Raw genomic sequence first — 21,645 nt, 5'->3', positions numbered from 1 at the left:
AAAACACCGACTCCAGCGTCATCTGTATGTTGTTTGTCACCGAACAGCTGCATTTCTAATGATTATATTTACACCGGGCTATCCAAATTTCTCTTTTAAAGCCTGTGCTGTTAATGGCAGAACGTGTCTTGCTGATGAACACGCTAACAGCTTGGCAGGAGGATGTGTGTAACAAGTCTGCTCGGGAGGTCTTCTGCAGCCCCCTAAGCCGTCATCTGCTGGGTGGTAGTGCAGGGGAACATTGCCCTGCGCTCCTGCTGAGACTGTCCCATCACCCAGAGCTATGCATGCTGTTACGCCAGCAACAGAAATGGCAGTGACATTTCCATACCCTTGCTCAAGTCTCTCCAGTGACTTGGATCCGGCCATGAAAGCCCAATTTGCATAGACTTGAGTGGCAGGACTGGGCTGTGCTCACGTAGCGCAGGACAGCAAGGAATTGCACCGCACTGTGTGGGGCTGCAGTCTTAGCAGATCACACTCAGCACATGGAATAATTTCTTTGATCATTTGGCTTGATTTAATTCCCAGCTGACCACAGGATCCTGTTCACAACGCTGCTAGTTATTTTACTGCAGAAACTGAGTGCTGGGTTACATTTTGAGCAGAGGGAAATCATAACCTAGGTATGGCATCACAAAGAGGAGTGAGGTTGTGAAACATCATCCATTTCTCACCCTACATCTCTGTCCTCTCCTTACGCTGATAGGGAAAAGGGGAAGACACACTGCCTTTTTCCTGCCCATCTCTTCCTACACTCTGCAGGTACCCCTTGCACCCCCTGAGGGCCAGAGCACAGGTCTGCCTGGCCATTATGCAGATCCTTGTGTCCCCTCTCCAGCCCAGCACGTGTTTGTGAAATTACAGGACAAAATCTGGCCCAGCAAGTCCTCACCAGTGCAAGCAATGTCTGGCCCTGCTGGCCCTGCTCACGTGAGTACAAGCATCTTGTGCAGTACAGGACAGTTTAAGAGCTACTCAGTTTGCTAGGTGTAGTTGCTGTATGCAGATCTTTTCAAAGAAACCACTGGTTTGTACTGGCATCCAGGAAGAATAAGCTACAGTATCAGTGAAGGATGCAAAGGAGTTGTGTTTATGATGTATTTATGATTCAGCAGCAAAAGCTGCCCCCTGGAGGAACAAGTCATTAGGCAAATGAGATGCAACAGGGTCCAAAAATACCTCCACACATTCAGCAGTGAGCATCGTTATTGTAGTCGTTTTACTAAGTTAACCAAAGAGACTCAGAAACTGAAATACAGAGACTTTATACAGAATGTGTTGGGAGTACAAATAAACAAAACAACATTCTTCAAGAAATGGATTTTAGTTGTTTTATAAACATCAATAAATACTGAAAAAGATGTGAAAATAAAAAAATACCAACAACTTTAATTTGTCCTATTATTTGTAACTTAAGCAGATTTTTTATACTTTTGCAATAGGGATTTCATCCAGAAGTCCTTATCTAATTAAAAAAGGAGAAAGAAAAGTACTCAGCGTATTATTGATGCGAAACCAGGGAAGGGGTCACAACTACAGCTGAAAAATGACACATCCAGTTAGAACTGTATTACAATTTGGCAGGAATACTCTTAATGAACACTGTATAGGTGTGAGAGAAAGACAGCATCACTATTACAGGCAAGAAATGATAATGAAGTGTCATTATCCAGTGTCCAAAATGAAAAAACATTAGTAAAAGAGAAATGAAGACTGGAAAAGGAAAGAAAAAAACCCTAAGGAAACTTTAAAAGCCACCTCTTCATAATAGTCTTCTAAGGTAAATGTTGCATGCACTGCCTCCCCAAGAAACTAGACAAAGCACTTCCACTCCCCGTGTGTTTCCTTCCATTTAGTTTCATGAAGAAAGGTTTGAGAGAGCAGAGCGCTGGGAAGAAATACTACAAACCTCTAAATTAGTGAAAGAACTTCCAGCATCACTATTATATTCTGGGTAGGAGGAACTGGAAGAAATTATGTTTTTCAGCCTCTGAAGTGCAATGATCAATAGCAAAAGGAGAAAAGCTAAGAGACTAAGGAATATAGAAACATAGACATAGACGTTGGATAAACGGCCAGGTGATGAATCCACTGAAGTTGAAAGGGATGTGGGATACAGCTCCAGAAAAGTCCCATTTTCCATGTTTCCTACAAATCCAGATGAAGGGTCAGGTTCTGACATTTTTGGGTTTGTGTTTTATAAATCACAACAGATCTAGGATTCAAAGGCAGTTTTAGCAGCATAACAAAGGGTTTATTTTAGGCGACTGTTTTTCCATCACAATGAAGAGATGACAATCAGCCAGTGATCGAATTTATCTTTTACTGCTTAAGCCCAGGACAATGTAAGATTGTATCCTTTGGAACTGCAAGAGAAAAAAAAAAAAAAAAAAAAAAAAAAGCAAGATAAATTTACCAGCAGATAATGTGATTTAATATGAGTGCTAAGCTACATTCTTAAAGCATTAACTAACAATTATCTTTATATCTTTGTTTTCCAAAATGCAGGGATTAGGAGAAATCCTACACATCAGTCATTAAAATTGACCCTTTCCCACCACAAGTTGTTTAACTGAGGAATGGCACAATCAAAAATGTACTTTATATGGGACAGGCATCTTGGAATCTGACTTTGTCTTGTGGAAAAAGATCTAGTCAAGGAACAAAAAGTCCCTCGCAAGACTTCAGCTCCTCAACCTAGATGCACAAGGCTGCTCAACACCATGATGGTCAACGTTTTCATCCTCAGCCATTAGCCACTTATTCCATACTGTCTTACCAGAGGTACCCAGAATGAGAAAATATGCCAGACCTGTTTTCTTAGTACATATTTACAAAATGGTCAAATGGCAGCTTAGCGAATGCAAGGGGACTATCTGAGGGCAGCGAACGCTAATGGGGAAGAAATCCCATCTTTGCAAGAGCTTTGCCTCCAGCCACTTTGGGTTGGGACCTGGAAGCCCTGGTGCTGGCAACGGTCAGAGCAGCACAGAATGTGCTCAGCTGCTTCTCTTTAAACAAATGTAGTCAGTCCCTAGGGGCAGTCTGGAAGTGTAAAGAGAAGGCTTGCTGGTGGGGAATTGCTTATAAAAAGCTGATGTGCTGTAGCTGAATTACATGGTGTAACCCCTTGCCCTTGTTTTGATGCAAAACAGTTAATGCAAGGTGCAAGCGGGTAGGAAATGAAGCTCATTTTCTGCATATAATCATCCACATGCAATCTTTCTGTGCAACCATGCGTGGTCAGCCTCTCACTGCAGATACTCGGGCACCACAAGGAAAGGCAGCAAGCTTTCCTTCCATGAGGAAGACAATATTCACACAGAACTATGTTCCCAGCATGGTCCCTCTCATCCTGACCTTGCATTCGGCCTCATCCTGTGGTCCCAGTTCAATACAGTTATCTCTAACTCACAGGTAGAGGCTTTGAGGAAAATCCCACTGATTTTCATGGCAACAAAGAGAGCAAACGCTGGTGGCATCAGCCAGAGAGAATCAGGCCCGATGTGACCGTCTGGGGTCTCCCCTTCTGTGTGCAACACAACTGCCCAGGTATCTCCCTGTGTTTCCACAAGAACATCCCTGCACTGTTCCCAGCAATGGTCTGCCATACAATTTTTCCTTTAAACCTGCTAACTCTGCTAACTTAGTAAAGTACCTCTTTCTTCAAGGGGCTGACACTTTTTTGCACTAGGTGTACCACAAAAGCCCCAGCCTGAACTGACGGTGCTCGGGAAGGATGAGGCACTGTCCTGCTGGTGCTGTTTCTTCTCTAAGAACAGCAGGCTCGGAGACACCCACTGACGAATGCTAAGGAGTTCGCTTTGCAGCCACTGAAGTTACTTGCATAGTTACCCACTGTGCTTTTGCACTGTAAATTAAATTTAGGAGGTTATGCTATATGCTGTAAAAAGTCCTAAGTGCCTGAGTAAATAAGGACTACATTAAGCAGTAGGTAGAATCTAATTCTATGTTTTAAAACCCTATTTTATTTTCTATACCTCAGAACTACATCTATACCGCTACATAAAACAGGTCAAGGCTATTCTCTGGTCTAGGGGACAATTTGTGTGGCACACTGTGACGAGATGGCTAAACTCCCTTTTATGTCCGTGGGCTGGGTAGCCAAATCATATCTGCCTTTGGGAATGAACGATGGCCAGTCCTAACTCCAAATATGTCCAGGCATTGCTTGGAGGGTACCAGCTGGCCAAAACCATGCCAAGGAGATGGGTTTGCTAATTCAACAGGAGAGACGATGACAGGCCTATACCCTGGCCTGCACTAATTTAATAGTACGTACACATCCGTAATATTTTAATGGATAAAAGGTTACATTCCACATGTTGGTTTATTGTTTATTTACTGCATTGATTGTTTTATTGCAGAGCTCTTGGTGGTCTTAATCAAGCATCCCGATAGCCTAGAGGAGTTGCAGGAGTACAAAACTGCATCTGCAAATACCAGATAAAAATATTCTTACCCTTGTGGTATATAACTCATACTGATGCATAAAATATACTGAACCAAAAATATTTTATAATCCTAATAGTATTTAGCCCCACAAGAAACAGTATTTATTGTACCTTGTGAAATAAGTCACAACAAACTGAACAAAGAGAGATCCTGATGAGATTATACTCCTTTTGAACTGTCTTTAATTTAGGGATCCAAAATTAACTAATGGAACAATACGTGTTCATTTCATGTTCTGGAAGTAGTTAAGTACATTATAGCTAATTTATCCTTCTTAAAAGATAAGCTTTGATATAGAAGATGTTTATCCTTGATTACTTGTCATAATGAGAAGCAGATCCAATATTAATTGAATTGCTCTATAGTAACTTAAGGAATTAATTCACATAAATTCTCTAACATGACAGAAGTTAAAAGCCTTTAAATTCTTCACAAATTTGAAATCCACTACATTCCACTTCCACCATTAACAGTTTTGGCCCTGGTACAAGGAAGAACTTTGGTGTAGGACTTTCTTTGAAGTTAGTGGAAAATTTATGGTCTTAAATAGGACTAATCAGAACCTCACAGTTAAGCAGAGATGTGAGTACTTTGCTAGATCAGAGCCTTTATAGGTCTTATGATGTCAGCTGGGCTATTTTTAACTGACTATTTCGTAGTGAGATCAGAGACAATATAAACTCTGGTTCCAGATGATTGTGGCCCACATCCCAGTTGCCTCACACAGTGTGTAGTGATGTGATGTGTAAATGAAACTCTCCATCAAACATAGCTTCAGATGAAGTGGTTCTTTGGGTAATATTTTAGGAAAAAAATATCTGTGTTGTTTTAATCACACATTTGAAAATATGGACATAAAATGTAAAGTCCTACTCAGTCTAGAAGGATTTTTACCAACCACCTGTACGCTGTTGGAATAAACCAGCAAAATCATAGAGCCTGTGAACATATCTGGTCCTGACATCTGAGTAGTATTCACAGGAAAGGTACAAAACACATACAGAAATAAAATGGATCTGGTCCTGATCCCTCACAACATTCCCTGGTGCCATTCCAGCATTGCAATCCTGCTGGAGAGCAGCCAGGATGGCTCAGCCGGTGACATGGGGCTGGGGTGCAAACATCCTTCTGGACTGAAATGTGGCTACACAGCCCTAGGGCTGCATGAACCTCTGCCATGCCACAAAACAGATCTCCCTGCCTTTAAGAGGACAATCCACAAGTAGTTTTATTCACTGCACCACAGCTACTGCTTCAGGGCTCCTGCTTCTGCCTGGAGAAGGAGGTAAGTGTCATGAACCATTTGTCTCTCTTACCCTAATCCTCCTAAAGGAATAGCCTCCAGTAAAGCCAGACGTCAGCTTCACCTTCTTGTTTGGTAATTGGTTTGGTGCCTTTGTGAAAACTGAACAGAACAACATCATAGCATGTAGTCCAAACCCGGTCCCCCAAAAATGATTGGGAATTTTGTCACTGACTTCAAAGTATAATGGCAAAACTCAAAGTGGCTAATGGCAATAAACCCGTTGCCTTTCTCAGAGCTGTAACTGATCAAGGAACTCAACTAAGGAGCCAAAGTTTTCAAGCTCTGTAGTAGTCTGTCCTTTGCCCTCATCTACTGTTGGAAAGCTGAGTTTGTTTCAGGCAAAGACTGAATTTAAAGTGCTGCTGCTGAAAATTGGAGATGCAGAGGAACTCTGATCCTGACAGGAGAAGGCTTCCCCCGCAACCAGTCCTGGAAACTTCTAGGACAGGAGAACTGGGACCTGGCTGGTGGAAGACTCGGTTTTTGTGGTGTTAGGTGGATCTGGATTACTTTCTCAGGGGCACTGCTGCAATGCCAGGGCAGGGATGCATGCCTTGAGGAGGCTGCCTGAGTCATCGAGTCCAGCCCCGCCACTGAAAGTCCCAGGTCATACTCTACCTTTCCGACACTGAGTTTTCCTGCTGCTATTACTCCACTGTTACACAGTCTTGCTGCTCTGATGGGCAAACTGCTTAGAAAGGTTCATGCATTTCAGTAAAACAACTCACTGTACTGAGAAGGCACAGTCTCCGCTCCACGCTCTGCTGATTTCCAACATACAAGAGAGCAAAACTTTGTTCTGCTACTTTAGCCCCTAGATATGAGGGCTAGTACACAGGAAAGGCTCTGCTAGACATGTGGTGTCATTTGTACATCCTTGCTTTTCAACCAGAACTACTATTTAGGCATTTTCCTCCAGTGATGCACTGTTCCTCTGTTCATGGCCTCGGCATAAATCACTTCTCACAAGTGAGAACAAGCACTCTTATTCAAAGGGTAGGGTTACCTGCAGATATGGTAGACAGGGCTCAGTTGAAGTTTTTCGTCTTTTCTTTTATCCCATGATAAGTGGAGGACAGGCACAATTCACCAAAACCAGAGCAAACTGGGTAGGTGAGGGATTAAGCAAACCATCACTATGCAAGAGGTAAATCCCAGGCACCATGCAGTATCGTGCCTGGGTAGCCATGCCAAAGCTATCAACTGCATCTTTGATGGCACCTGTCAGAAAACCTGTGTTTTCAGAAAATGGAAATGTGGTCAGTAGCAGAGGCCTCATCAATTAGCATATGCCCTTGGTACCAAATTATATGTAACGCATCTAATTTAAGCTTGAGCATTGCTGAGACAATAGTCATCTCCCAGTTCAGTCTAAGGTGAATGTTAAATGAGACTGCAGCGCTTTCCAGGATGGCATGCAGTAAACATACAGCTTTTTCACAGTCCCAGTGTCATAAATCCTTTACCATCCGGTTGCCTGCGCTGTATTTCTCTGCGTATCTTGATGCAACAACTCTGTCTTTCCAGGCTCAGTGAAATATACTTTAATGGAGCATACTCACAACTGCTGAAGCCCTAAAAATTGAGGAACAGGGAGCAAAGCGAAGTCTGGTAGATTCATTTTCTTGGGAGTTTATCAGCCATAGATAAGCACGTTGTTTTCTTGGTTCTTCCTGGCTTTTTGTGACTACAAGCTGAGAAATACCTTGGCTGTTTCAGAGGCTTCAAAATGTTTAAGCAGAAATACAAACTGGCATCACAGAAAATCAGTGTTTTTATGCTACATAAACTAACATTTTTGTCACAATCTCCCATCAACTCTTTCTTTACAGGTAGAAGGCATTCTAGATAAGCCCTTATTGCAAACGACTCCTAACAGGAGAGCTTAATTTGCCTTTACCACTGTTAGCACTGTGAGGTCCCTCATCCCATCAGACATCAATATGCTGTTAATTGTATCTGCCTGCCTTCCCTAAAAACTTAAAACCCTTTTGGGTATACAGAAAGGCAGAGGAGGAGTGCAACAGAAAGATTAGATTTCTACCATCTTCAAAACAGAGGGCTCTGTGAAGCAGGGCAGGAGTTGCTTGCTGACGCGGTGCAGGACAGCTGAAGAAGCTTGCCCATGTCAGGTATCTGTGGATCCTGGCAGAAGGACCCTCTGGCCACCAGGCTTTCTTATCTTGCACACACTGTCCTCCTGTGGATCCAGTTCCCTTGCTTGCACACATGTGTGTCCCAGGGGACACGGAGATGAGAGTCAAAGAAGCACACACACACACTAGTGGAACGATGCATCCACAATGGATGACTTGGGACCATCCCCATGATGGGGAGGATCTGGTGGTTAGCAGATCCTAGATGAAGTTACTGGCCATTAATCTGGCTAGGAAATGGCTAGGAAAGGGAGATGAGTTGCAAGATGGTACTCTGGGTCCATGCAAAAATTGCTTGCTCCATATGAGGCAGATAGCACTTTGTATTGAGTAGGAGAGAGGAGGCAGAAGCCATTCATTAGATGACATTGATTATCTCTGTTAAAGAACTCACAAGCGTGTTCTCTGCTCTTTTTTGCCTTTTTGGAATGTTAAAGCCAGGAATGAGCAGATAGTGATATCATCCCCTCATGACCTGAAAACAGAACCACCTCTCCATCGTTGAGCATCAGGGCAGGAAGAGCAGGAGGACAGTTGTGCAAGTCCCAAGGCAATATGATTATGCCACTTCCAGGATGAAAATTCTTTAGCCCTAAAGGTGTGTTGCCCCCCCAAGTTCTGTTATCATAGTGATTAATTCCAAAAGCTGACAGCAAGTTTCCACTAGATCTATTAAAAAGATAAAGATTTCTCATGACCTTTGCTAATTTGATACATATATGAAAGCCAGTGAGCTTTCCTATAATTCTTTCATCTTTCCCCTCACCACGTTCGTTTTCTACATTTATTTCCTTTAGCATATAGGACTGTATCACCACATACTGTCCTTCCAGCTGACATGTAACATAAAGCATTCAATGCCAATAAAAATATGTTTGCACGCTCATACTAAAGGACTAAATGAACTTTACATACATAGAACTCTTCAGCCTTGAAAGGCAATTTACTCTAGACTGCAAAAATGTAGCAATTCAGTATCATGCAACTAAATTAGTAGCTCTGGACAGAAAAGAAGTGAGCAACTTTTTATTCCATTGAAAATGTAGGTAGGAAAGGCAAAGAGTGATTGCTCATTTGGAGTTTAGAAAGAATATGATCCTTAATACTGCTTATTCTTGCATAAATGCCTTTGGCAAGTAAAAGACCATGAGTAAATAAGATGCTGCTTTTTCCTGTTACAGATGGACCAGGAGCAGAGAATCCCTTTACCACTCTGCCTGGGAAACAGGATCAGTCACCAACTGACTCAATAAAACAGTGCACACAAGGAAAAGGAAAAACTAGTTCCTGCCATAAGCAAAATCTTCCTTTTAATTTATGATCTAATTTCATTTTTTATTATGATTTAATACGTTTTAAATTTATGACTTTTAAAATCTAACAAGACAAGTGCCCAGATGGCTTGGTTTCAGGTTAAAATCAAGTTATATTTTGTTTGAGGTTTTGTGTGAGGCTGGGAAAATGAAAATCTCAGAGCCATAAGGATATTTAGATTAATTCAAGAGAGGATGAAATGCTTGTATCATTTACATTTCCCATGGATCTGCAGATTATAGGGTTAATAACCCTATCAATGTAAAGCAAAGACATCATGACCTAGGATCAGACCCAGGGCCTGGCAGTTGAATCTGCTCTTTAAAAGTAAGAGAAAAACAAGCAAGGAAAATGAATAAAATACTTACAAGCAGGAAGATACGGGGATGTAAGCCAAATGTCCAATGTGCAGAATGCGGTCAGTTATCACGCTAAAGGGAGTGCATGCTGAGAAAAGCCCCTATAAAAAAGCAAATCAAAGCTACATTAATAAAGAGACAGGGAAGAAAAGTGCTGAATTTTGACTGCTCTTGGTGCCAGAAATTTCAGAGAAAAACAAACCGACTGGAATCCTAGCTTTTGTTTTATTCCTGCTAGCCACTTCCTTCTGCTGTCCAGTTACAGCACTGCATGTATAATACCAAAATCATGATCTTGATCTCTGTTTTACCGTGCCTTGATAACACGTTTCTCTTCTTCTTTTGCAGAGTGCTCCAGGACCAAGACAGCCTGCTGTCCCCTGGCACCTCTTCAAGCACCGGAGCACTGCACTCCGTTTCACATTATCCCCTAAAGACTCCTGCCAGGAATCAGGTCTTTCTGGATTACATATTATTAGTTATTTATTCTCTTTATTTTAGACAATCTGCAGTTCACTCACATGAAATCCCCAAACTGAATACTGTATATGCACAAGGATAGCTAGCAGAATTTTGTGTGCTACATTCGTTCAATACCTAAAATTAAAATGTGGCCCCTGAACTGTTTTTAATTAAGCAAATTTGATGGATTGCATATGAAGAAATAATCCCAGATGATGCAGATTAAAGCAAAAGTAGGGCCACTTTCAAAAACATTCTTCCCTCCGGGAAAGAAAAGACGCTTGCACAATCATTACACATCTCCGAGCTCTACCCTTTCAGCACATTTGGTTTGAACTGCATTAGAGAAGCAGATCTCTGGGGATAAATGTTAATGCACTGTTGTGTTGCTTTCATCCCTTCAATTTCTGAATCACTTATGGTTTAAGCCCATCCAAGTTCAATAAAGAAAATTATCTAGCGCAGCTGTTAAAAGTCAGCATTGTTGAAATCCAAATGTTTTGATAACACTGACTACACTAATGTTCCACCCAGAGGGAGTCGGACAGCTTCCTGAAAACCTCGCCATGCAGAAGGAGAGCTGGAGGGCTGCAGGTGAACCCCAAGGTTGGCTTCTCTAGGGACGGACCCAGCACACCCTCTGGACGCAAAGGCATGCACCCATCACCCTGCACAGAAGCACGCAGGCTGTGGCGGGTGGTGGTACTGGGATGGAGAGGGGGATGCAGCAGCCCCTGGATACCTTTTCTCTAGCAAAGCTGCCTCATGTAACAAAGAGCTCGGTGCTATGCGCCCCCCCCCCGCCCCCCCCCCCCCCCCCGTTTAGTCTGCTCAAAGCACAGACCCTTTCCCTTTGTTTCTTTCAGAGCAGCTCTCCTGAGGGAAGAGAGGCACAGATCTATGCAACAGGGACTGCACCTTCAAACAAGACAAATGGTTCACATCATTCTGCTTCTTTTCCAGCTCTCTTTTGTCTCTGCAGAATCTTCTTTAGTCCGTCTACCCCCAGACACACAGAGCACTGCTCTTGCCCATTTAGCCCTTCATTCAATACAACACCCCAAGCCCCCGCAAGGTGAAGGGAACAGAGCCTCCCAAATATTGAGCTGATTAAACATGCCAGAGACACAGTACAAATCACAATACATCCTCAAGGCTCTTTAAATGCATGCATTCATATTCAAATGGCAAGTGTACACAGCGAGATGGAGAGGCCTGGGCTTTTAATTACCTTTGAAGAACACAGAAATATTTGGACCAGAACATCAAGAAGCTTATCTGCAGGAGACCCCTTGGCAGACACAGTCATACTCCACAGTCCTTCATCCTTCTCGCACTGTTTTAATGCCCTTTGGCAGACACAGTCATACTCCACAGTCCTTCACCCTTCTCGCACTGGTTTAATGCCCTTCACAGCTATTTTCACGGTCTCAGCTGCAGCACTAGCCCGCAGCTGAGGCTTGTGCTGACCATGTTCTGGCACAGCAGGATTTGGCCCAAACACTGTATTCACTGCCATCGCCGATAAGGTACATGGGGAGCAGGGACCTGTCTGCTCCTTGTATCTCTCAGGATGCAAATGGGGAAAGGAGTGTATCTGTTGTGCATCTGGGACCTCAGATGGGGAAACGAGGCCCTCCTGATCCTACCTCCCATAGGAGTGCAAGTCTGAATCTCACCCAAAGAACATGCAGTCGCCAGGGAAATCAGTCTCCTTCTTGTGCTGGTTTGCTAAAAATATTTAAACCCCGCTTTTGTTGAAATTTTCCTGTGAAAAATTACAGCTTGCTGAAAAAACACACCATTAAACTCAAAAGCCCACTCTTTACTGCCCATAGTGACAGGTCATATTTGATTTCTTGGTGTCCAGTCCCAGCTTTATTCCCTTTATTCCCACTCTGAATAATTTTGCTCCTGTGGGCCTCCCTCAGCCAAACTCAACCCCAGGCAGAAACCTCAAAGATGGTCAAGCTCCTAAATTTTAATGACAGCAGATGATCAGGAAGAGGAGACGTGAAGGTTCACACAGACGTTTGGGTCTCGCTAACAGTTTTAGGTCTCAGTAACTGACTTCTACAGTCAAACACAGCCACTAAGGTGTCACTGTCAAAGTAACAGCCGACCGGTGCTCAGCTGGAAAGGAGGTCCAGGGCAAGGTTAGCAGGGAAGAGGGAGGAACTGGCAGGTATCAGGATTCCTTAATCTCTGTGTTTTGTGGAATGACTTCTTGTTTGATTGCTTGTAAACCCAGATTCAAAAGTTTTGTTTGAACAGGAAATTCAGGGCAGGACAGAATGGCTGCTTAATTAGAAATGTACTTCTTCACAGGACAAAAAACAAGGGAAGGTAAAAAAAAAAAAATCAGTTAAAGCCCATTTTCCTCAGTGGAATAAGTATATGAAAATATTTCAACTGCTTCTGTCTTGCTGTCTCCTGTCATAGTTGAGTCATCCCACTCCTGCTACCCCTCCCTGCCAAGGCTGCAAGCACCTGTGTGGAGTCTCCCACCAACACCAGTAAGTAAGCCTCTCCAGAGAAGATGCCACCCAGCAGGTGTGGGGGGTGGTGGTGATGACACCGTTAATCTCAAAACAAACAAAAGCTGATTAAGCTTTGTTAGCTTGTGCCTGACTTTTACTATGGGCTCCTGATAGCCACCTTTTTTATCTGGCAAGCGGGCCAAGGCTGGGCTCCCCACCTGGGGCCAAATGGCTGGTGCAGTGGGGGGCTGTGTACCATGTTTGCCCTTCCTGAAGCTGCATGGACTTCTCATGGGGCAGTGCTTCAGCTCCTCCACGTCACTTAGAGCAAAACCCACCAGATAATATATCAAGCTCCAGGGCAAACAGTCCTAGTTATCAGAGCTTGCTTTCATTCTCCATCACACTCACCACCTGTGAAGCTAACAACTTGCAGAGCTCAGACCCGCAAGACCCCTCCAGGCAAGGGGGGAAAACCCCTCTGAAATATCAGCCACAGTCCCCTTCAGCTACCAGGAATACAGTTTTAGGGCACAATGTGGCTAAATCTGGAAATTAATAGATGTAAGGTCTCCATTGTCCCCCTTCAGTGCTGCAGCACAGCATCCTGCCTGGTGACATACGAGATGGCTGCACACACGAGAGTAGCTCAGAAGCTCCATCTCTCATACTCCATGGGGGCACGTCCTCCTCCGTCTCTGGAGCCCTCCCTGCAGACTCCAGGCCCTTAACTTTGCTAGTCAATGGGGTTATTAGTCCTTAATTAATGAAGTTGTGACCCAGTAAATGGAGTCCAGAGTAATGAGAAAACACTTTCTTATGGTAAAATTCAGCTGACACACTGGCTTAAATATATTTTATAAAAACAAAGTATATAGTCCATATCAAACCCCAAAATGCCAAGCAGATTTGATTTTAACCTCCTTAGAAATCCTGACACAATATAAAACTAGGACAGAATTTTGTACATTTAATTCAATGTTAATGCATCATTTTGTTTCTGATATTTTCTCCCTAAAAAAGAAGATTCAGTACCAACTATGTGCTGTGAACTTAAATGTCTATTGAGCTTTAGGCACAGATGTGCTGTCACAGTAACTCTGTTTGCTGTAACTCTGCTTCCCGACTCAGGTGTCCCAGCCTGCTTTACCCAGAGATGAAAGAAAACAGCCTTCTCCTTCAATTCTCTGTTTCCCCTCAATGGTGTAACAGAAAAGATCTCCATCCTCACGCCACTCCTTATTTTACCAATGCAGGCTGCATGCATTCCCTTGACAAAGAGACTGTGGCTTTATCATGTCTGTATTTGTGTGCGTAATATTTACATATCGTCACTGTTTGCAAAACAGCCTGCAATAACTTATGCAAAGATACACCACTATTGCAAAGGGAGTTGCATTAACGAGAAAGCATAAGGGGGCAGGGTTGCACCTCAAATGCCAAAAAGAGAAAACAAGGGTGACCTAGACTATGGAAGGAGAGCTTCTGCTGGTGCTAGATAGAGTGATTTGTGTGACATTGCCTCTCAGGTGCCCCAGCTTTAGAGGACACTGTTTTGCTCAAATTGAGAGCCAGACTAATTCCAGTGACAGAGGTGGTGGCAGCACAGGTGAGGGCTTGTCTCAGCGTCTCATGAGACAGCTGCTGAAGGCATCGCAGCAAAAGCAAACGTGCTGGGACATATCAGGAAAATTCATGAAATGAGGGACAAGGTGCCTATACGAAGCTACAAGCAAGTGCAAGGTGAAGCTTGGAGAAATACGAAGGTGATAGCTTGAGGGAGGTGGATGCTGAGAGCATGGGCTGATCAAAGCCCGGGGGGTATGTCTTGGTAAAGCAGGAGAGGTGGTACATCATGTACAGGGAGAATATTGAGGACACTTGAAAGTGAAGCCTGCCACTGACGTGTCCAATGCAGGGGAGAAAAGGGAGCAGCAGGAGGACTGACAGAGGGGAGATGCAGCCGAAGCAGCAGGCTAAGAGGTGGGTTTTTGCAGCAGTGCCGTGGATCGACTATGCCGTAACAGGATTTCCTCTGCGCAAGCCAGGAAAAGGAGGTAACCGCAGTCATGAAGACACAAGGGGAGGAGTGCTTGCAAGAGAGTGTAGGAGGTAGAGGTGAAAATGTCTTGACTTTATAGCATTTAAATTCCAAGCCTCAAACCTATCAGAAACACCAGATTTTTCGGTAACTTCTGGATGCACTCTATCGTTGAGTTAATTCCTCTTGTGCTTCTGCGTAGATGGGGCACCAGGAGGAAAACTGTGCTGCTTCCTGCCTCTGATGGGGAATTTACAGAATACAATTTATAATTTGTGCTGCACCAGTGAGACCCAATTATGAACCAAGACACTTGGCAGACACAAGCCATCCCAGTCAGCCTTTTATGTCTGAAAAGGTTAACAAAATGCAAACAGCAATAACTTCCTAAGCCAAATACATTCATGTATATACACTCACCAGCTTGGTGGTAATACTAGGGTAGACTTGGATGCTGAAAAAGCCAAGGACCCCTTCCCCACCAGTTCACGGTCCTACAGCATTTCTCCTGTTGACAGCAATGCACCTGTACTGAAAGCAAGTAGCAGTCTGCAGGGAGGCAAGCCTGCATGCCAGAGCAGAAGACAGCCAGGGAAACATGAGGAAGGCAGGGGTGACATGCCTGCCACTCCTTACCCCACCTTGGGTCGTATGGACGACCCAGTCTGAGGAAGAGAGGGGGAAGGAAGGTAGCCAGTACCCAGCTACAACCAGAAGCAGCCATCCCTAAGAGGGACAAGCCCTTCTAGGCATTATAGCAGAGAGGAGGCTGGTGGTTTCAGGTTGCGCTTCATTTCAACCTGTTCAGGCACAGAAAAGCCAGAGCAGGGTCAAAATGACTGTAAAAAGCAAAACCATAAGGAAACACACATCAACCCTCCAGACGGATGCCTTATCAGAATAAAACTGCCAGCACTATGTACATCCTATATGGTCCAGATGTTGCACGTTTCTTCTATTCATCTTTCTCCCATTCTGCCATAATCACCTGAGAATTAAATTTGGTAATACTCAGGATTATTATTATTAGGATATTATTAGGATAATTGTCTTTGCTTATCTCAGTGCTGATCAACATGGCAAACACTCAGCCCTTTACCACTACTTTCCCAATTTCTCTCTGTTTAGCGTTTGCCAGGGTAGCAACAGTTTGCTTCCCTTGCTTTCTGTCCCAAACTTTTATTACCTCCACTTGAGTTGGTATTTGAACAGCCTGCAGCTTTTAGCTAGATGTAAAGTGATTGGAAAGGGCACATTTTTGTGCATCCACCCTGTTTTCTTTTTCCACGTTGTGCTGCCTATGCTCAGCTCTTCTACCAGTACACTGGACAGGCATTTTACAATTTATTTGCAGAGGGAGCAATTCCTTTCCCGTCATCTTCCTGCAAACAATGTGAAAGAGCACACGGGTGGCAATCTATGCTTATACCCACAGAGCCAAAAATGTGCTTGCACAGTGGTGACCCGACGCTCCACACGATTAAATCCCTGGTCTGCAGCATCTCTCAGAAACGGAAACCAACCTGTGCCGCCCTTCCTCCCTCGGCATCCCTCCTCCCAGAAGCAGCGCACCCCCAGGTGCTGTCCCCACGCTCTCCCAGCGCGCTGCCCTCTCTCCCTCCAGCAAAAGCAATTTCTCCAAAACGAAGCAGCATTCGTTCCATTCAAGCACTTTGACAACCCACCAAGTCAGTAAGGACAAAAATACGTTCCTCCCAAGACACATTCGGGAACAATCACACAGAGGCCTCACACATACCTAGGTTAAACGCGTGTAAAAACCAAATGTCCTTGATTACGGCACACGGAAGGCAAGACCTTGGGAAGCCTCCCCCGGCGCAGGGCGGGCGGTGCGGGGCGCAGGGCGGGCGCTGCTCCCTGCGCGCACGGCGCCTTCCAGGACCTGCTGGGAGACCCGCTCCGCACCGCACCGGACAGCGAGGGGACACGGTGCCCGGCGCTGCGGAAAGGTGAGCAACAGTTCTCAGCGGACCGGCTCAGCCGTACCCAGCCGAGGCTCAGCAAAACCCGAGGGCACCGGGATTTAGGCAGGGGGCACAAAACCAGCCCAGCCCCGAAGCGCCGAGCTCCCCGAGGGGAGACGGCCAGAGCCCGACGAAACACGCACCGGCACCGCCCGCCCGCAGCCGCCCCGCCGGGGCCAGCCCCGCTCACCGCGCCCGGCTCCAGCTCCGGCTCCGCTCCCCGCGCCCGGCTCGGCCCCCGCCGCCGTCCCGCACGGCCGCGGAGGGAGCACCGCCCCCGGCCCGCCCCTCGCCCGGCCCCGCCGCGCTGCCCGCCCACCGCCCCCAGCCCCGGGGCTGCCCGCCCCAGCCCCGCCGCCGCCGCCCGCCGCCCCCAGCCCCCAGTCCTGCCGCCCCCCGCCCCGGGGCGCTATGCGGCTGCGGGGACCGGGAGGCGGGGGCAGCCGCTGCCCCTTCGCTCGGTGCCGGGGCGGTCTGTGCTGCGGCGGGGGGCCGCGCTGCCCGCTCGGCGTGCCCTCCCCGTGTGAGCCCGGGCAAGGCGCTTCACTCACGGAGCGGGCTGGCGGGGGGCGAACCCCCCCGCGCCTCACTGCTGTGCGGAGAGTGAAAGTCACCGGGTTTATCGGGCATCACACAGAGCCGCGGTGACAGCTGGCCCGTGCCGTCCCGCGGCTGTCCCGCAGCACTTACCGCCGGAGCGCCGCTCCCCAGCTCCCGAGGCTGATCCTTGCCCACCGGGACACCGCGTGAATCCTGCACCCCAGCGGGCACCGCAGCCCGCGGCAGCTGCGGGCTCCTTCGGGCAGAGGCTCTGCGGGGGGTCGGACGGCGGCACCGCAGCCGGGAGCTGGGCACGCCGGAGGAGGGGGCCAGCAAAGCAGGCTCCCCGGGGAGCGGAAACCTGCAGGTGGCTTTCCAAAAACTCTTCCAAGTTTCAGGACAGCTGCTGAGGCCCTCAGGGATAGTTTGGTATCATTTAAACGGGAGTCAATTAATAGTGGTACCGAGACCATCTCAGATGATGCCCATAAAGTAGCGTAAATGAGAACAAAATCTGGCTTTGCTAGTTTGGTCCGAGAGTGACTTACCTGCAGATATCACATCCTTTGGAATCACAGACTGGGAAAATGCTGGCTGGCTGGAACACATCTCCTTCTGTGGACACTGTGGAAGGAAAGGCTCAGCTGGCTGCCGCTGTGCCTGCCTCATCCAGTATGATTTTTTTGGCCAAATGACTTTACTGTGGGTTAGAAATTAGTGACGGGCACTGTGAAGAGCAGATGGGGAGTTTAATGCACCCTCTGCAGCTCAGTCTTGTGTCTGGCTAATGTCCATGCGCAGTTCGGAAAAGGATGTTGGATAGGGTTGTTCTTCATTTTAATTGCTCTTGGGGGGGTGCACAGGTCGCAGTGTGCTGTGGAAGAGCTTCGTTGAGATTTGCTTTCTTTGATACAGTCTATACGGTTTCACTAGAAAAGGAACTTGGGATGTCAGGAAACAAAGTCGGTTTTGGAGGAATAAGCCGTATGAACAAGTAAATAAAAGACAAATCTTAAAGGGAAAATCATTCCCAAGGAATGAACTGTATTATTCCTTGATAATAACCTGTGAATGCAGTGGGATACAAAAGAGAGGGGTTTGGCTTTCAAGTGGCAAAAATGCCCTTTGAATATTTCACCTATTAAAGAGGAAGTAAATGTTTTTATGGGTTTTGGGTGTTTTTTGTTTAGGTTTGGCTTTTTGGGGTGGAAAGTCACGTGTATGGTATATGAACAGAAAAAGAATTGGGTGTAAGTTAGTGCTATCATCTCCATCACCTGAAAGCAGAGCACTGGCTCAGTTCAACTTGCAGCCACTGCAGAAAAGGACACATTTGACAGTGGACTGGCTGATTACATGAGCTGTTGTGGCAATAACACACAAAGCCTGTTGAAACTGTAAGGGAAGAAATATTGTAGGCACCTACAACACTACTGGCAATGATTAGATTAGAGGTGAAGAATCTTGCTGAAACCATTTAAAAAACCTGAGAATTTGCTGTAAACTTTCCTATTTGTATACTCAGACTAGAGGGCTCTTTGGTACAATGTCACTGGATATAAACAGATGGTGGATTAAAGTTCTCAGCTTTGATTTTGTCATATAGATAAGCGCTGAAGTACAGAATTCTAATGATATGGGAGAAGCAAAAGTGGTAAAGCAAAATGTTTGAATCTTGAAAAAAGAAAGAAGCCAAGAGAAATGCTTCTCTTACAGCTCAGTTATTCCAGGAGTGGAATTGCAAGCTAGGACAGGCAGCAGGAATTCTCCCTAGGGTCAAGCTGGAAGAAGAAGAGGAACGAAAGAAATGCAACAGAACTGAAGTGTCTGCTAAGCCAGGCATGCTGTTGCTAGCATGGCCAAAAAACACCTGGTGCTTTCTAAAGAAAACAAATTGTGATCCCTTGGACTTTTCTCACTTTAGTGGATTTTAGATTAAAACCTAGCTCATTGAGGAATGAGGAAATCCTTAAGTGCTTCCTGCTGATGAATGTACTTACCCCAGAGCCATCAGGCACAGCCACTAGTCATCCTTGGCTCTGTGGCTTGGGGAGAAGCTCAGAAGTCAGCTCCAGATCTATCCAGTATGTCTCACAATCTCAACCTATGTAATGAAGGTTAGGTCGTATTGTCCTAGCTTGTATGGCTACAAAAAGGTACCAGTACTTAGGCAATGAGTGGGAATTAATTTTGCAGCTGTGCTCTAATTTGTCACTCTTTTCCTGGATAAAGCACCTCTCGAGGGGGGTGAGCAGCTCTGCTAGAAGAGGCTATGCATTTGTTCAGTAGAGGAGAACAGGGCAGAAAGGCTTTTGTGCTTTTCGGAGGTCACTGATATTTCCTGATGCTTTCTTAGTTTGGGTCACATCACTGATGTCCTGCTGCTCTTTGTGGCTTGTTCATTTGCTGTGAGCTGCTCAGTGACAGTGGTTAAAGCAGCACCAGAGGAGTTGTCAGCAAGATCATGCCTCTTGCAGTCAACTCTGGTAGCTGTGTCAGGACCTCATGCAGAGGCTGTGGTAGCAGGAAGCATCACAGCTCCAAAGTAATTAAGTTGTTCTTTTATTGCTCTTCCTCCTTCTCACTTTCTGTGCAAACAGCACAGTATGAGCTGGCCCTTCCTCAGGACAGTGTCTTTCATGCAAAATGCATCTCAAAATGTTTTGCAAAGACAAAATGTTCCGCTAGAGCGTTAAACAGAGAAACAGGAAGACGGATCTTTTCAGAGAAGGCCTGAAAAAAACATGAAACTAAGTAGAAAAATGCATGGAGAGTCTTCAGATGGTGAGAACACAAAAAAGTCCCTACAAAGCTACTTCAAATTTTTTAAAATGTACCTACAGCCAGCTGAGTACTGATTTTGCCTTTGGAGTCAGAGCAGCAGGCTGAAGGTCTGGAGAGTGCTCTGAATAAGTATGGCTGCTTCTGAGGGTCTGGCCTGGAAAGGGCATGTCCAGAAGACATGACTTAACTGATACTTAGTCCAGCTGGGCCTCCAGAGCTCAGCGTCATACCTGCTGCTACTAGACTGTCTATGAGACAGTACAGCTTCAGTGGATTTAATGGCTTTTCTGCCTTAGAACACAAAAAAGTATGAGAAATTCCATTTTACTATTATTGCTGCTTTGAATATTCCTGATGTGATTCCCTGTACTGCTCAGAGTTGTTACGTGACAGAGTAAGCAAGCAGCTTCTTGATTCCCCGACTCTGCTGGAATGCCTGTCAACAGAGTTGCTATACCCATGCTGTCTGCTTGGCTTTGCTATGTCCTTTCTACTTTAGTATTACTTCCAGGTGTACCACAGCTTGGGGAATTTTGACTGAAGAAGCTGATACAATCCCATCCTTCTGTGGGCTTCTATAATGTGAAATGCAGAACTTCTTCTGCTGTTATGAAATCAGTTAACAAAGAAATGCTTTACCCAACTTTCTCCCTTTATCTTTGTGGTTAAAATCTGTTCCTGGCTTTTTTTGTCCTCACCAAGCCACTCAAATTTATTTATTGAAGTGCATGTTTGGATGCAGCTCACCCAAATTATGCATCAAACAGAGCCATGTTTTAAGGCTGTGCAGCTGAGTCTTTCCGAAATGCTTAAATTCACTTTATTGTCAATGGAAAGTGGTAGGTGACTGTGAAAACCTCCAGAGGGAGTTCTTATTCATCTAAGTTTGAGCACGAATTAGGTCTACTCGACCTTTTCTGATGGCCTTACAGACATTCATCTTTCTCCTTTTGAGCATCTAGGGAACTTAGGGACTTCCTCAGAAAGGGCTGCTTCATGACACTCCGAAGTTATAAGCACAGAGAAGTTGAAAGAACTAAATTTCACCCTAGAAAATCAGATCCTCATCTGTCCAGCTGAGATCTTCACTTTCAGTATTTACATAGAGAGAATGCAGGTCTACTAAGAGCTAGGATGAGAATAAACCCCTCTGCTCTTTGCACAGAGACTTTTCCTCAGTAATGCTGGCTCTCCTCTTGCTCTTTGCCGAAGTCCCAGGGGAAGGCAGTGAGTAGCGACACCTCCCAGAACCTGACCACGTCCTTTTAGCACCTGGACTTGTACTCAGGTTGTAGCACTGCCTTCAGCACATATTTTGTCTTGTACTTTTTTGTGAACACAGTTGCCTGAAAGCTAATGAGTTTTCAGGGTAATGTTTTCCAATACTGAAAAGGCTTCTGCACTATAATTTGCATAAACATGACTATTTAATAATGGCCAACACTGCAAATAGGAAAAGTCTTTAAAGACTTATTGAGCCAATATTTAACTTCTAATTCCTCCATCACATAAAAGCTATAATGCAAGGACCAGCTAAAGGATTTCTAAAGCTCAATTGACTCTTTAGTTAGATGTTTTTTAAATACTGTTAGACCACTATTAGACCTAGAATTCTCCAGATGCCTCTAGTCTTTTTAATTACCTGCAATCATTATTAAGAGCAGTCACTGCAAAGTTCGTGTGTTCTCTCCATGCTTCCTACTAATCCACTTGGGAACTTTACCATCGAGCAACTTCAG

At 45.3% G+C, this 21,645-nt stretch overlaps 1 protein-coding gene across 4 annotated transcripts; it reads right to left on the bottom strand.

Annotated features, from left to right (window-relative positions):
- Positions 1-1,199: 1,199 nt before the first annotated feature.
- Positions 1,200-16,844, bottom strand: SERTM1 (serine rich and transmembrane domain containing 1). Of its 4 annotated transcripts, XR_008731006.1 has the most exons (4): positions 16,726-16,828; positions 16,357-16,557; positions 9,624-9,715; positions 1,200-2,369 (listed from the first exon to the last, which is right to left on the bottom strand). XR_008731006.1 is itself a non-coding variant. In XM_055702787.1 (3 exons), exon 3 carries the CDS (start codon positions 2,183-2,185, stop codon positions 1,862-1,864), a length of 324 nt encoding a protein of 107 aa, XP_055558762.1. In that variant the 5' UTR covers positions 2,186-2,369; positions 9,624-9,715; positions 16,773-16,844; the 3' UTR covers positions 1,730-1,861. The 4 variants fall into 4 exon arrangements, 2 of the variants coding, with proteins under 2 accessions (XP_055558762.1, XP_005446545.1); XR_008731007.1 differs by lacking the exon at positions 16,357-16,557 and having other exon boundaries at positions 16,726-16,834; XM_055702787.1 differs by lacking the exon at positions 16,357-16,557 and having other exon boundaries at positions 1,730-2,369; positions 16,773-16,844.
- Positions 16,845-21,645: the final 4,801 nt, after the last annotated feature.

The sequence above is a fragment of the Falco cherrug genome, chromosome 2 (assembly GCF_023634085.1).
Source record: "Falco cherrug isolate bFalChe1 chromosome 2, bFalChe1.pri, whole genome shotgun sequence".
In the NCBI taxonomy this organism is placed as follows: Eukaryota; Metazoa; Chordata; class Aves; order Falconiformes; family Falconidae; genus Falco; species Falco cherrug.
Note: the sequence above shows the minus strand (reverse complement) of the source record. Positions and strands in the feature narration are given on the sequence as shown.